We start from the raw sequence: 12,994 nt of genomic DNA, 5'->3' as shown, positions 1-12,994 counted from the left end.
GCCCTAGAATAAAAATTCCACCGACAGCCACTACAACGCACAGAAAAACCGAATCATACGGCTGGAGAATCCCGCCCTCACGGCGACTCCTCCTTCTCCTCACGGCGACCCCGCCTCCTCCCCTCACGGCGGCTCCGCCTCACCCCCTCACGGCGACCCCGCCTCCTCCCCTCATGGCAACTCCTCCTTCTTCCCTCACGGCGGCTCCGCCTTACCCGTCACGGCAGCTCCTCCTTCTCCCCTCACGACGGCCCCGCCTCACTCGCCATGGCGGCTCCTCCTTCTTCCCCTCACTGCGACTCCTCCTCTTCCCCTCATGGCGGCTCCTCCTCCCCTCACGCCTGCCACCGCGGTGCACTGTGGGAGCCGCGGTTCCCGCCCACTCCTCCCGCTCCAGGACTACATCTCCCAGCAGGCTCGGCCGCGGTCGTTGCTGGCGGGGCATGCCGGGAGTCGTAGTCCCAGCCAGCCGCACTTCCCCTGCGGCGCGCACGGAAACCCCGTGCGTGCGGGCGCGGCGCTCTCTCGGGCCCCCGCCGCCATTCCGCGAGCAGCGCGGGCAGCCCGCGCTCCGGCCCCGCCGTCCCCCGTGCCCGCCTCGCCATGCAGATCTTCGTGAAGACCCTCACGGGGAAAACCATCACCCTCGAGGTGAGCCCCCGCTGCCGCCACGCCGCCCGTGCCTGCCGGTGCTCCGGAAGGCGAGGATGCGCCGGGAGAGCCCGGGATGTGCGGGGAATCGCGGCCCTGCGCTGCCTGGGGCGGTCCCGGCCGCGCGGCGGGGCCCGGAATGGCCGTGGCAGCACCGGGCCTGGGCCGGGAGCGCCTCGTGGTTTCTCGGCCTTGCTGGGATAATTAAAACGTGCAGCGCGTTTTGATTCTGTTGTTCTGTTTCGTACTAGGTTGAACCTTCTGATACTATAGAAAATGTAAAAGCGAAGATCCAGGATAAGGAGGGTAAGTTCTAAAGGCACTTATTGACTATTATATATTGATATCAATTAGTATATGTTATATACATTATTCTGTCCTGCACTCTTGTGGATTGATGTGTGTCTTACACAGATATAACTCCGTGCAGCAATCTTGGTTTTATTACAGCATGCCGTAGCTCACATCCCTCATTTATCCCTGATTTCTGTCACCATCAGGCATCCCTCCGGATCAGCAGCGGCTGATCTTCGCTGGGAAGCAGCTGGAGGATGGACGCACACTGTCCGACTACAACATTCAGAAAGTGAGTGGGAAAGGCAGGAGCTGGCACGGGCAGAGCTGACTGAGATTTGCTGCTGAGATTGTCTTTAATAAATTCAGCCAAATCAAGGGATTGGAGTAGTGTTGATGCTGGGAGCTTGAGATGCCACCTTAACAAAAAATAATCCTTTTAGAGCTTTCTTATATGCCTGGCACTCAAGATGTACTTCCTCTACGTAGATGGAAAAGTCCTGTTTAAATGCCACAGTTGCCTTGAGAAAGCATTTTGAGTCTGTTTTGTGTGCTTTACAAACAGGAATCCACCCTTCACCTGGTGCTGAGACTTCGTGGTGGTGCTAAGAAAAGGAAGAAGAAGTCTTACACGACTCCCAAGAAGAACAAGCATAAGAGGAAGAAGGTTAAGCTTGCAGTGCTCAAGTACTACAAGGTAGGTAGAACTAAAGGGAGAGGAACTTGATAGAAACTCAGCTCTCACTAGGGAGGGTGTGGAACCTGTAAAAGGTCTGCACAGATTCTGGTGTATTTAATATTTAAACTCCATGTACTTGTGTTAAACCAAAGACCCACAATCTGTTGCATTTGGGTACTTCTGACATGTACCTCAAGAACTTTGGTGCAGCTGCTGTTACAAAAACTATTATGCCAATGGAAAATACTCAAAATGATTATTGCTGAAAGGAGGAGAGTGAATGTGAGCCATTGTCTGTCTGTCCTTCCAGGTGGATGAGAACGGCAAGATCAGCCGCCTGCGCCGGGAGTGCCCCTCGGAGGAGTGTGGGGCTGGAGTCTTCATGGCCAGCCACTTTGACAGGCACTACTGTGGCAAGTGCTGTCTGACATACTGCTTCAACAAGCCAGAAGACAAGTAAATGTACCAGACAATAAAAATCTGAACTTCTCTATGGCTGGAGGGTTTCTTTCTGTGGCGCTGCGTTTCCTCTCTGCTGATCAGCGAGGAAAATCTGGGGTGCTGCCAGCCAGCTGGGGTGAAATGCTGAGTGTAGAACTGAAGCAGCAGTTAGATTTAAACAATATTGGGTACCAGTTGTGAAAGGAAGAAAACCAACACCCAAGCTAAGCTTAAAAGTGGTCTCTTTAACATGGGACAGTTCTGATGTGGAAAAATAGCAATGTCAGAGGTCCACAGTGGGGTGACATGGTGACAAAATGCAGCCAACACACTGGAGTACTGCACAGCAGCACTGGGAGGAGAGGGAGGAGATGGCTCAGCTAGTTTAGAACCAAGAGATTGTCATCAGAAATATTTTACCATGCTGGTTTTACACCCTTGGAGTTACTCCAGTGGTTTATCCCATGTTCCAATGAGGGCAGCGTGGTTGCTTGACATGATGGAAGAGCAGAACATTTTGGATATAAAATGTATCTGAAGTGCTCTGAGGTAAAGAACAGCCCCTGTGCCTCTCTGAAAGTTCATTTAATGTTAAGACTTAAAGGCCAGCCAGGATTATAATAAATGTTCTTTAGTGTTCACATGTTAAAATGTCTTTAAAACCCTGGGTCCCAGGACGTTGTCTGTTGAACTTCTTTTTCTTCATAACAGATAATTTCATCTCCAATACTGAACTCCAGATTTTTGTCCAAACTCAATCCACAATCCATTCCTGTTTTTATTACCTGGACATCGTCTTTATGGTGCTTCAGTGATGACAAACATCCTACAAAGAGAAAATGCATGAGAGAGAGGCCCCCAGCAGCAGAGCAGGGGTTGGGTTTGCCCTTCCTGCAGGATTAATGTTTCACTTTGTGGCTGCACAGGGAAAGCAGGAAAATGTGGGGATGGGGGCTGCTTGTGGTTAATGAAGTCAGACACAGCTCCTTTTGGCAGGTACATCCTGAGATGCTCCCACTTGCCCACCAGAGAGAGCGGTTGGCAAAGGCTCTGGGAACAATCCACTGCTATTTGGTGGCTTTCCTCTCCATCCTGGACAGAATTCAGGATTTCTCTAGGATCCTTTGCAATGACTTCCCAAGGAACTAGAAATATCTAAAAATACTAACCACAAATCCACGTTGTGTGGCAATTCCACTCACCTTTCCAAATAACATCCCTGTTACGGATTAGCTTAAACTTCATTTTTCTGTCCAGCAGCCCCTTGTGCACTCTGCATCCAGCCACTGGAATTTTGGTTTTTCCTACTGTGACAGAGAAGATGTCAAGAACAGAAGCTTCCCCTAAAAGAAAAAAGTAAAGTTGAAGTCCACAGGAATAACAAACAGGCACGAGGTAGAAGCAGGGTGCATTTTTCTAGGAGTGTAGAATTTTCCATATTTTGAGGCAAAAATGTATCAATGAAAACTCACCTACTGTAGTCTCCACCAGAGTTGGGGGCAGCCTGCTGTTCAGCTCATCCTTCAAGTCTTCTATAAGTTTGTAGATAACGTTGTGAAGTTTAATTTTTATTCCCTTTTTATCAGCCAGCTTTTTGATGCTTTCATTGGCTTTCACACTGAATCCAAATATTACACCTGAAAAATGAAACAACTGTCAAGTGCTGACTGCAAGGGATGAGTCTTTGAGCAGTTAAAGTGAAATTCTGCAGCACAGGGTACATTTTATTCCTGTTTCTCTTTTAAGGGGGGACCATTTGCCTCTCCTGCTATGGCTCATGGGCTGCTACAAACCTATCAAAATAAATGGCCCAGAAAAGCCCACAGAAGGTCCCTGATGACAAACTGGAGGTATTAAAGCAGAAAATAACACACAGAGCTCATGTAAAGGAGACAGATCTCTCTTTCTGGGCTGGAAAACCAACAAGGTTTTCCAAATAAAGCTGGAAGTGAATCCTAAATGATTCTTGCCCACCTGTGGGCTATGGCATGTGCAGTGACCTCACTCTCTGAGAATTACGGGGTATGAACAGCAACAACTGACTCAGTCCTAGGTCCAGTTGCCTCCCTGAGAAAATTATTTTCTAACCTGCTTTTCTAGCTTTGCCCTGTGGGAGCATCATAAAGCAGCCTGAGTGAAGAGCCAGAGTTTAACCTTAAACAACTGAATTTCTGGCAAGAGCTTTTCCAAAGTCCTTCCATTTCTGTGGGACTTTGAGCCTCCCCTTCTGCACTGGTCTGATGTTCATGGAAACATTTTCAACATTCACAACAATTTACCTTATTGATGCTGCTAATTATTACTGAGAAAACAAAACCTGGCTGAGGCCTGTGCATTTCAGTAAGTCAGTAATTTAAAAACTGTAAAATGACTTTGAAACACCCACCATTAAACGCTTCAGCAAGGCTGATATCATTTTCACTGATGTCTCCCATTCCAAAGTAGACAATATCTAGTTTGCATTCATCCTCACAGTCATAGCTGTCCAGAATGTTCAGAATAGCTTCAACAGATCCATCCACATCACCTGCATGGATAAATGAAAGTACTGCTGGCTTTGTGGAAGTGAAAAACACAGAAATACAACTAATGTCAACTCCACACTGTGCAACAGAAAATCTTCTGACATCTGTCACTCTTACTATATTTTCAGTAATATGTTAAAACCCTGTTAATTCTAAAAATAAACTGGATAAATACAGAAGGCCCAGAGGCTCTGCATCTGCTGTCACTGTCAGGTCAGGTTTGCAGGTTTTCAACTACAGTCACTGCTTCAGTATCACTAAATGGGGTTAAACCAACTTCCTCCTATCACACTTTAATACAATTGTTATTTTGTTATTCTCTTCTATTTTGCTGATGCCAAACACTTATAGCTTGGGACTTTTTTTATATATACATACATACATATATATATATATATATATATATATATATATATATATATATATATAGGGGTTTATATGTATGGGTTTTACTCAGGAGCCCCTGGCTAAGTGCATTGACCTTAAGTTCTCCTGTTGCTCTGGCCCTGCTGGCAGCAGTGGATGTTTTCTGATGCCCCTGCTCTTATGGGAGTTCAATAAGTTTTAAACTGACCAAACTTTTGGTAACAGAAGCTGTGTTTAGTTTAGAGCTCTGTTTAGTTTAGAGCTCTGTTTCAGACCCAAAGGAGCAGCACACAGACAGGGACAGCACCTTTCACTATTACTGAGAGTGTGTTTTCATCCATCTCTGTCCTCTCCTTAGGCCTTGAGAACATCAGCTGCTTGTTGGCCTTGTAGAGCACTGCCTTCCTCTGTCTCCAGGTCAGGTGGGCCAGCTTCTGCTGCTGCTTCTCATATTCCACCCTGTGTTCCTTTTGCTTTGCTTCAATCACTTCCAGATCCTTCTTCATCTTCTCCTGTTGTTCAACATAGGTCCTCCAAGCCACAACTTCCTGTGCCCTTTGCTGGGCAGGAAGACACAATCATTACCTTTAAATCATTACCTCTGATCATTACTGCATCAGAACACTGCAATTTCATCCTTTCACAGCCTCTCCACAGGCTCACTCATTTCCCTTCATTTTTAACTATAGTTTTGCTGCACAGATGGCAGACAATGAGACAAGAGCTTTTCCTCCCTGAGCTACCACATGACTCAAGGCCTATTTTTATAGTATCTCTGCATTGCAGAAGAGAATAATTGTTCATTCTTTCATGTGGTGCTTTTCCAGCTCTCACAACACCCATCTCAAGCTGTATTTTATGCATTTTCTTTTTGTCAGGCAAGAGTTATGTCTTTATCAAATTAAAACACTGATCTCCTCAAGTACTGGATTGCTCCAGTGGAGATGAGGACAGTCCAGCAGGGGAAGGGTGGAAAAGAAAGAGGCAAAATGCAAACCCTCATTCCTTTTCCAGAGCATCAGCTCAGGTCCCTTAATCCCCACACTCGATCTTTCATGGGATTTTCCAGGTGATTAAAACTCTCACTTATTTTGTTACTCAGCTCCTTCCCATCCTTGTGAGCTCTTCACTGAAGAGTTCTTTGTGTACCTCAGACTCTACTTCAAGGATTTCATCTCCTGCTGAAGGGCTTTCCTTCCAGCCCATGATTTCCACGGGGGTGCCCGGTGAGGCAGCATCCACAGCTTTGCCATTCTCATCGAACAGGAAGCGCACTTTAGCCCAGGTCTTGCCTGCAACCAGAACACAGCCTTTCCTCAGAGTTCCTCTCTGGATGATGGCTGTGGTGAGTGGACTAGTGAAGAGCAGAGGAGAAAAACAACAGACAAAATTCAAGTGATGTTTCTCCCTGTCTTCACAGCCAGTGTAGGCACAACACAACCAGAAGGGATTTGTGATCCATCACTGGCAGAATGCAGTGTCCCAAGTGTCATCATAAACTCCTGATTTATATTCCTGTGATGATTTACTAGAGCACTCACCAAATGTTTCAGTGAGTTAAAAAGCCCCAAAATCTGTACTGTACTCTTCATTTCTGCAGATCAATCCAAATCTGACTTTTGTGAACCCCGCAACAGGATAATTTTACACATTAAGTGAACAAAAAAAAACTCCAACCCCGAACAAATCCCAACAGCCCTGTAGAACTCAGTTAATTTTTAAAGAGGGCAGAACACCCCTTGTTCATAAACCTGCCAATGGACTAAGATACCTAAGGGTAGAATGTCATGTTACACAAAACTAGTCATGAATTTTGTATGTACTGACTGTTAACTTCATCATTCCTACTTTTTAAAAGACATTAAAAAAACCACTTAAGTTCTACCATTTAAAACTATTTCCTGTTACAGGATTTCCATTTCAGGGATGTGAAGAATGAAGAATTGTGCCCCATCACTTTAGAACCTCTTGTGCTGCAGAGCAGTATTTCAAGGCTTTGGCTGGGAACACTGCCAAGGAGCGTCCTGCCTTTATTTACTGAGGCACAGGTCCCTGCCCTGTGTCTGTGCTGTCACAAAGGGCAGAGGTGGCACTGCACTCACCCTTTGCCTTTGTCTTTCCGAGACTCAATGATGGCTCCCTCCACCAGCCCCGTGGCATCTGCCTTCAGCTCCAACATCTCTGCCAGAGCAACAGTTGCCTCTGCCAAAACCATCAGGTTCTCCCCCTGCAGAAAACCACACAAAACCACACAGGATAAAGGAAGTGCCCAAGCAAAGTGGGATCAGAAGTCCAACCCTTAGTGCCATATTCCCTCATTGAAATGTGATGACATTCAACACCCAGGCAAGACTTCCAGACATCAGACACAAAACTGCTGGACTGAATTACCGGCAGAAAAACGAGATGTTATGGCTTGCTGGGAGTGTGAGCCTCAAAATACATTTCAGTATGTTTCAAATAATTCTGGCTCTTGCCTCATGGCAAGACATCAAATACCAGGAAGAGAAGCATTTTGTTTTCCAGCTGCCAAATAAAAATGCATTTCTCTGCACATATTAGACATCCATGAACAGCATCATTTTTTCTACCACAATCTTACCTTGAGTGCAGAAATATTTACAGCCTGAACATCACCTCCAAACTCTTCACACACCACATCATGAGCCAGCAATTCCTTCTTTACTCTTTCAGGATCAGCTTCAGGTTTGTCACATTTATTAATGGCCAGGATAAGAGGAACTAAAAGTAGAGCACACAAACTCAGCACCAACCTAACCAAAACCCGCTGCTCCCACCAGAGCTGCTAGAAAAGGTTAGAGCAAGTTATGGGCATTTAGAACAGATTGTCTCACTTGGTGCCTCTTCCCTGAGCAGCCATCCAGATCTGAGCTACCAGGAGGAAGCTGGAGGAGTTACCCATGTAGAGAAGGTAAAAAACCCCAAACAATGTACTCCTGTCTTGTTACATATTCATATTCTAGGATCTTTCTGTATTACTGCAACATTCAGGACATTTTCAAACATCACAGGGGATGATGAATGGGACTAGCACAGTCACTTCCCACGTTCTGTGGATCCCAGTCCAAGGAGGCTTTTTTGAGAGGTAAAACAAGGTTCCCAAAGCCCCCCACTCTGTACCTCCTGCATTTTTGGCGTGCTGGATGGACTCTATGGTTTGCTGCATCACTCCATCCTCTGCTGCCACCACCAGAATGACAATGTCGGTGACGTTGGTGCCCCTGGCCCGCATGGCTGAGAACGCTGCGTGGCCAGGGGTGTCCAGGAAGGTGATCTTCTCCCCAGAGGGCATGTGCACTGTGACAAATGGTACAGCTCAACATCAGCACTTCAGCCAGCTTAATTTGATCTGTTGTACATCAAGCAACACCCCTTTGGGGGCATTTCAATAATAATGACATGTTTTAGGCAGTCAGGGCATTTTAATAATAATGACATGTTTTAGAAAGTCAGGTAATTGTTGGCATGAAGGTCAAAGGTGCTGTTAAATCCTCAGGAACAAGAAAGTGTCCTGGGATCTTCCATAACCCCAAATAATCTAATATCAACTTGTGCAGACAATTAATCTCAAAGCTCTATGTACATAGTTATGACAGGTATCAGCAACAGACACTTTGTGTTATAGTTTCCTTTCTCACCATTTATGTGGCAACTTTTTTTCCCCAATGAACACAGCCTGCTGTGTGAGATGGAGAGGAAATTGTGTGAGGTGGAGAGGAAACTGTGTTTCAGCTGAGCAGGTGGACTTGGGTCATACCAATAAAAGCTCCAATGTGCTGTGTGATGCCTCCTGCTTCCATGGCTGCCACCTGGGTTTTCCTCAGGCTGTCCAGCAGGGTGGTTTTGCCATGATCTACATGGCCCAGGATGGTGACAACTGGGGGCCGTGGGGTCAGCACTGCTGGGTCTGCAGGAGGTCTGTAATTGCAGCAAAAACAGGAGATGAAATACCAAAAAAAATTCACTGGGTCACACCCACCACAGCACTCGATGCCACACAGTCAAAGCTGCCTCCTCCCCAAACACCTGCAGAAAGGAATAGAATAAAAAGAGCCAAAAAGAGCAGTTCACAACTTGCCTCTTGATAGCATCTGTGTTTTTTCTTTCCTTTTCCTCTTTCAGCTTTGCTGATTTATACTTCATTCCTGATTTCTGAACAATCATCTTGATGTGGTCTTCACTTAAGATGGAATCTGGTTCTACTGAATCAAGGTTAATGTTTGTGTACAGCAGCACTTCATAAACATGATCTGCAGCAAACATAAACACATTTAACAATTACATCCACAAAAACATGTGGGACAAAAAAACCCAACCCACTTCATCAGACTTTTCCATTATTTTCTTTATGCTATTCACCAAGCAGTTTTCCTTTAGTTAAATTTATCTAGAAGTTGCCATTAATCTACATACTTGCAGAGAAGAACTTTTTGCAGACTTACTGAAAATTACTACTCTGTTAGCTGCTAGAATCTTATTTTTCACTCAGATATTCATGGCTTACTTTTCTACTGGCTCCAAAAGAGAAAACAGCTGAAACTCATCTAAAGCAAAGAGCAAAGGAGTGATTCAGGGAGGAAGGAAATTTGATAAATCTGATCACATGCTCCTTTCTTTGGCTGTAGAAACAGAGAACTATTACAGTGGTCAAAAATTGTTCCAGGGAGCAATTCCAGACAAGTCTTGCCACTCCTAGTGAATCAAAGGACTGTTCTAATGAAACACAAATTGCTCCTGAACCCAACATTCCTACTCCTAGACAGACAGACAGACATGGCTTCTTCACATTTAAATGGCTGGCCTGGTCATTTGGATGGCCCAACATCTTTTCTCTTCAGTCTGCACTGTGTCTCCCAGCATTTCCTTTGGGATGGACCCACAACCACTCAGGCCACTGAAGGCACCTTTCCTTTGTCACTGGGGGAAGGGCTGTGACAAATGTTGCTGTTCCTGACCCCAAAGCAGGCTCTCACCTATGTCTTTGCCCATAGCTTGTGCCAGTTCCTCCACAGTCATCCTCTGCCTTATCTCCACTTCACCTTTTGTCAGGGGAATCTTCTTTTTCTTCTTTTTTGTCTCCTACATGGAATTAGACACATACTCAGGAATATAAACTAAGATACAACAAAAACAATATTAAAAAGACAATGGTCTCAAGCCATTTGAGGTAAACACATCTTCTTTACTATAATACCAATTAATTACAATTAACAAATGAGTTAACACATCATAATAAACATTTCAAATGTTTAGCACACTACCCTTTATCTTTTTGCATTTTTAATTTTTCAGAACAAGGACAAAAGCCAATAAAACCATTTCCATTTTTGTTTGCAATAATCTCCTCCAGTGTCAGCAAAAATTCATGATGCTGCTGGTCTAAGTCATATTTGAGAGGGAATGGCAAAAAATTACACAGGAAGTAAATTTTGTCTCATAGATAGATTTATGACAAGTCTCTATACTCATGAATAAAGTGCTTTTTTCCTTTTTTAATTCAAATGTTCAAACTGAGCTCTTGTACTTCCCACACAAACCCGGGGATTGCTGGATGTCCTTAATTACCTCCTTTGTGGCAAGATGTCTGCACTGTGGCAAGGCAGCAGTGATTAATCTGTGTTCTGGCCAGAGCTGTGGATGCACAGGGAGGGAGCCCAGGGGATGTGCAGACAACTCCACAGGCTTCCATCGTGCTCCACACACCTTCCTGGAGGACAGGGCACGCAGCTGCTGGCAGGCACCACGGAGCTGCACCAGATTTTCAAACCTCAGCAGCAGCCCTTGGTTCATTTCCCCACTGCAAACACAAAGCACACACTGAGGTCAGCCTTGAGGCTCAAAGATCCTCCTTCTCAAGAAAAAATGTACAGGAACATGAAGCACAAATGTTATGTTTCCAAACAGGCTTTTTAACAGTGACAAAATTAAACTGTTTAGGAACTGTTCCAGTTTTTCCATTTCCTTCTGCACTTCTCTATGGCAGATGCATGGATCTACTAAGAGCTTACAGATCTTTCATCTTTCTCCACTGATCTCTGATATAAACCATTAATTCCCCCACTGCAGGTTCTCTGACATCTCCTACAAAACCCCCACATTTGTACTCTTCATGCTATACTGACAGAATTACACAAGTGTCAACTACCTCTCTAAGCCAGCAAAACACACCTGCTAAATGCCCTTTTCCTGAGCATTTCAAGACAAAAGCACCACTGAAAGACCATGAAAGACCACAGCATGGCAGTGACACCAGTGCTGAGGTGTGCTCAGAGACCTCCAGTGAGGCTAAGCCCTGGCTCAGCTTCTGTCAGATCATCCCATATCTTGTTTTAACCATCTTAACTTTGGTTTGAGTCGTTTTGCCAATTACCCCGTACACCACCCTGAGCTTCTCCTGCTGCCCGGAGCTGCCTGTTCTGCACTGGCACAGGGTCCCCAGGGAAGCTGTGGCTGCCACATCCCTGCAAGTGCCCAAGGCCGTCCCGGACAAGTGCCCGGGACAGTGGAAGGTGTCGCTGCCCATGGCAGGGGGTGGAACGGGATGTCTTTAAGGTCCCTTCCAACCCAAACCATTCTGTGATTCTGTCCTGCTCGGGGACGGACTCTCTGTTCCCTCGGTGTCCCCACTCACAGGTGTCCTTGTGTCACCCTCCAAAAGGCAGGGACCGCTCTCGCTTCCTCCCAGAATGGCTGCGGGCCCTTTAACACCTCCCTTGCACCCGGACTCCTGCAGCAGGCGAGCACATGACAAACTTAACCAACCAGACCCAGCTATTTTGGTGGGGTTTTTAACCCTAAAGAGAGCCGCAAAGGGGCTGAATCGGTAAAGCCGAGGGAGCCGCGGAGCTGCCACAGGACGCTGCCCACACAAACACACAAATAACCCAAGGTCAAGGCCCGCTGGCCAAGCTCTCAGCAGCAAATCCCAGCCAGGCTCTGCCTGCGGAAAACCCTCCCCGGCTCCCGGGCCGGAGCAGCGACATTCCCGCTCCTGCTGCTCTCCTGCCATGGCTCTGCCTGGTTAATACCTGTCAGCTGCAGTCCGCCCTCCCCGCGGGGGCAGCGCCTTTCTCCGAGCCCCCGGGTGCCCGCCTTGACAGGCCGCGGAATGAAGGAAGGAACGAGGGAGGAAAAGAGGGAAGGGAAGGAGGGAAGGATAGGAAAAAGCTCCGCGTCCCCTCAGTGCCTCACGCCCGGCGCGCCGCTCTCTGCGCATGCGCCGCCAGGATGTGCGAGGGGACCGCGCAGGCGCAACGCGACCCCGGGGCTGCCCGGACAGGGGCGGGGCCTCGCCTCACGGGAGGCGGGAAATGCCCTCAGGGGAGGCGGGGCACGGACCCGTCACTGGACAGTTTATGCCCATTCTGGGGTTTTGAAACTTATTTTTTAAAACATCTATTTATTTATCTACACACTTAAATCTGTTTTACTCCTTCCTGCCAGGAGTCAGCAGCTTCCTCTCTGCAAAGCCCTCCCCACCCACACTCAATCTAAAGCTTTAACGCGTCTTTTAAGTCCTCTCTAATTTGGCGTCTCTAAAATAATGGAGAAAACAAAAATGTAAGATGAAGCTCTACAAGTGAAAAATCCTTAATGTTACCTGGCTAGTGCTGGTTGTAAAACCCAGGGATAACCCCAGGGATCTGCCTGATGCTGTGGTGATCCTTGCCCGGACACTGCAAATTGTGTGTGACAAGTAATGACCATAATTTCCTTCATATACCTGAGCTGTGTATTTCTCAAAAATAGATCACAATAAAAAAAATAAAATAATTAAATACCAAAAGTTGTGCAAAGCACATTAAAAGCAGTCAGTGTTCTAGCACAGAAGACATGCTGGGAAGGAAGGGCCACTATGAGAGCAACACATTCTGGGACTGACCTGAAAAGCGTTTTAATGCAAAGATAGATTTAGCCTGTGAAACAGTCATCAGAGTTTACTGCAAATCTGCTTTTTGAGTTGATCTTCCACTGGATGCTGCCTGGAAATCTTCCTGTGTGCTGCTGTAAGGCTCTG

General features: G+C 46.4%; 2 protein-coding genes across 2 annotated transcripts; one reads left to right on the top strand and one right to left on the bottom strand.

The window, feature by feature from the left end:
- Positions 1-518: 518 nt before the first annotated feature.
- Positions 519-2,117, top strand: RPS27A (ribosomal protein S27a). The gene is made up of 5 exons (XM_054290399.1): positions 519-651; positions 903-957; positions 1,152-1,237; positions 1,511-1,642; positions 1,935-2,117. The coding sequence occupies exons 1-5, from the start codon at positions 604-606 to the stop codon at positions 2,082-2,084; spliced, it is 471 nt and encodes a 156-aa protein (XP_054146374.1). The 5' UTR covers positions 519-603; the 3' UTR covers positions 2,085-2,117.
- Positions 2,118-2,308: 191 nt separating this feature from the next.
- On the bottom strand, positions 2,309-12,193 carry MTIF2 (mitochondrial translational initiation factor 2). Its single transcript, XM_054290325.1, has 14 exons — positions 12,006-12,193; positions 10,543-10,774; positions 9,951-10,056; positions 9,056-9,227; positions 8,735-8,895; positions 8,098-8,274; positions 7,559-7,698; positions 7,059-7,183; positions 6,106-6,310; positions 5,264-5,516; positions 4,452-4,592; positions 3,538-3,702; positions 3,268-3,408; positions 2,309-2,891 (listed from the first exon to the last, which is right to left on the bottom strand). The coding sequence occupies exons 1-14, from the start codon at positions 12,191-12,193 to the stop codon at positions 2,722-2,724; spliced, it is 2,376 nt and encodes a 791-aa protein (XP_054146300.1). The 3' UTR covers positions 2,309-2,721.
- Positions 12,194-12,994: the final 801 nt, after the last annotated feature.

The sequence above is a fragment of the Melozone crissalis genome, unplaced genomic scaffold (genome assembly GCF_028551555.1).
Source record: "Melozone crissalis strain CALT ecotype California unplaced genomic scaffold, PUWL_Pcris_2 ptg000081l_1, whole genome shotgun sequence".
In the NCBI taxonomy this organism is placed as follows: domain Eukaryota; kingdom Metazoa; phylum Chordata; class Aves; order Passeriformes; family Passerellidae; genus Melozone; species Melozone crissalis.
Note: the sequence above shows the minus strand (reverse complement) of the source record. Positions and strands in the feature narration are given on the sequence as shown.

What these genes read in the sequence shown, in the direction of transcription:
- RPS27A (XM_054290399.1), top strand. Translation starts at nt 604, where the DNA reads ATGCAGATCTTCGTGAAGACCCTCACGGGGAAAACCATCACCCTCGAG. An exon ending in CCGACTACAACATTCAGAAA is followed by an intron (nt 1,238 to 1,510) that starts GTGAGTGGGAAA and finishes CTTTACAAACAG; the next exon opens with GAATCCACCCTTCACCTGGT. An exon ending in CAGTGCTCAAGTACTACAAG is followed by an intron (nt 1,643 to 1,934) that starts GTAGGTAGAACT and finishes CTGTCCTTCCAG; the next exon opens with GTGGATGAGAACGGCAAGAT.
- MTIF2 (XM_054290325.1), bottom strand. Translation starts at nt 12,193, where the DNA reads ATGCGCAGAGAGCGGCGCGCCGGGCGTGAGGCACTGAGGGGACGCGGA. An exon ending in AGCTATGGGCAAAGACATAG is followed by an intron (nt 9,228 to 9,950) that starts GTGAGAGCCTGC and finishes TGTTTGCTGCAG; the next exon opens with ATCATGTTTATGAAGTGCTG. An exon ending in CGGAAAGACAAAGGCAAAGG is followed by an intron (nt 6,311 to 7,058) that starts GTGAGTGCAGTG and finishes GCTCTTCACTAG; the next exon opens with TCCACTCACCACAGCCATCA.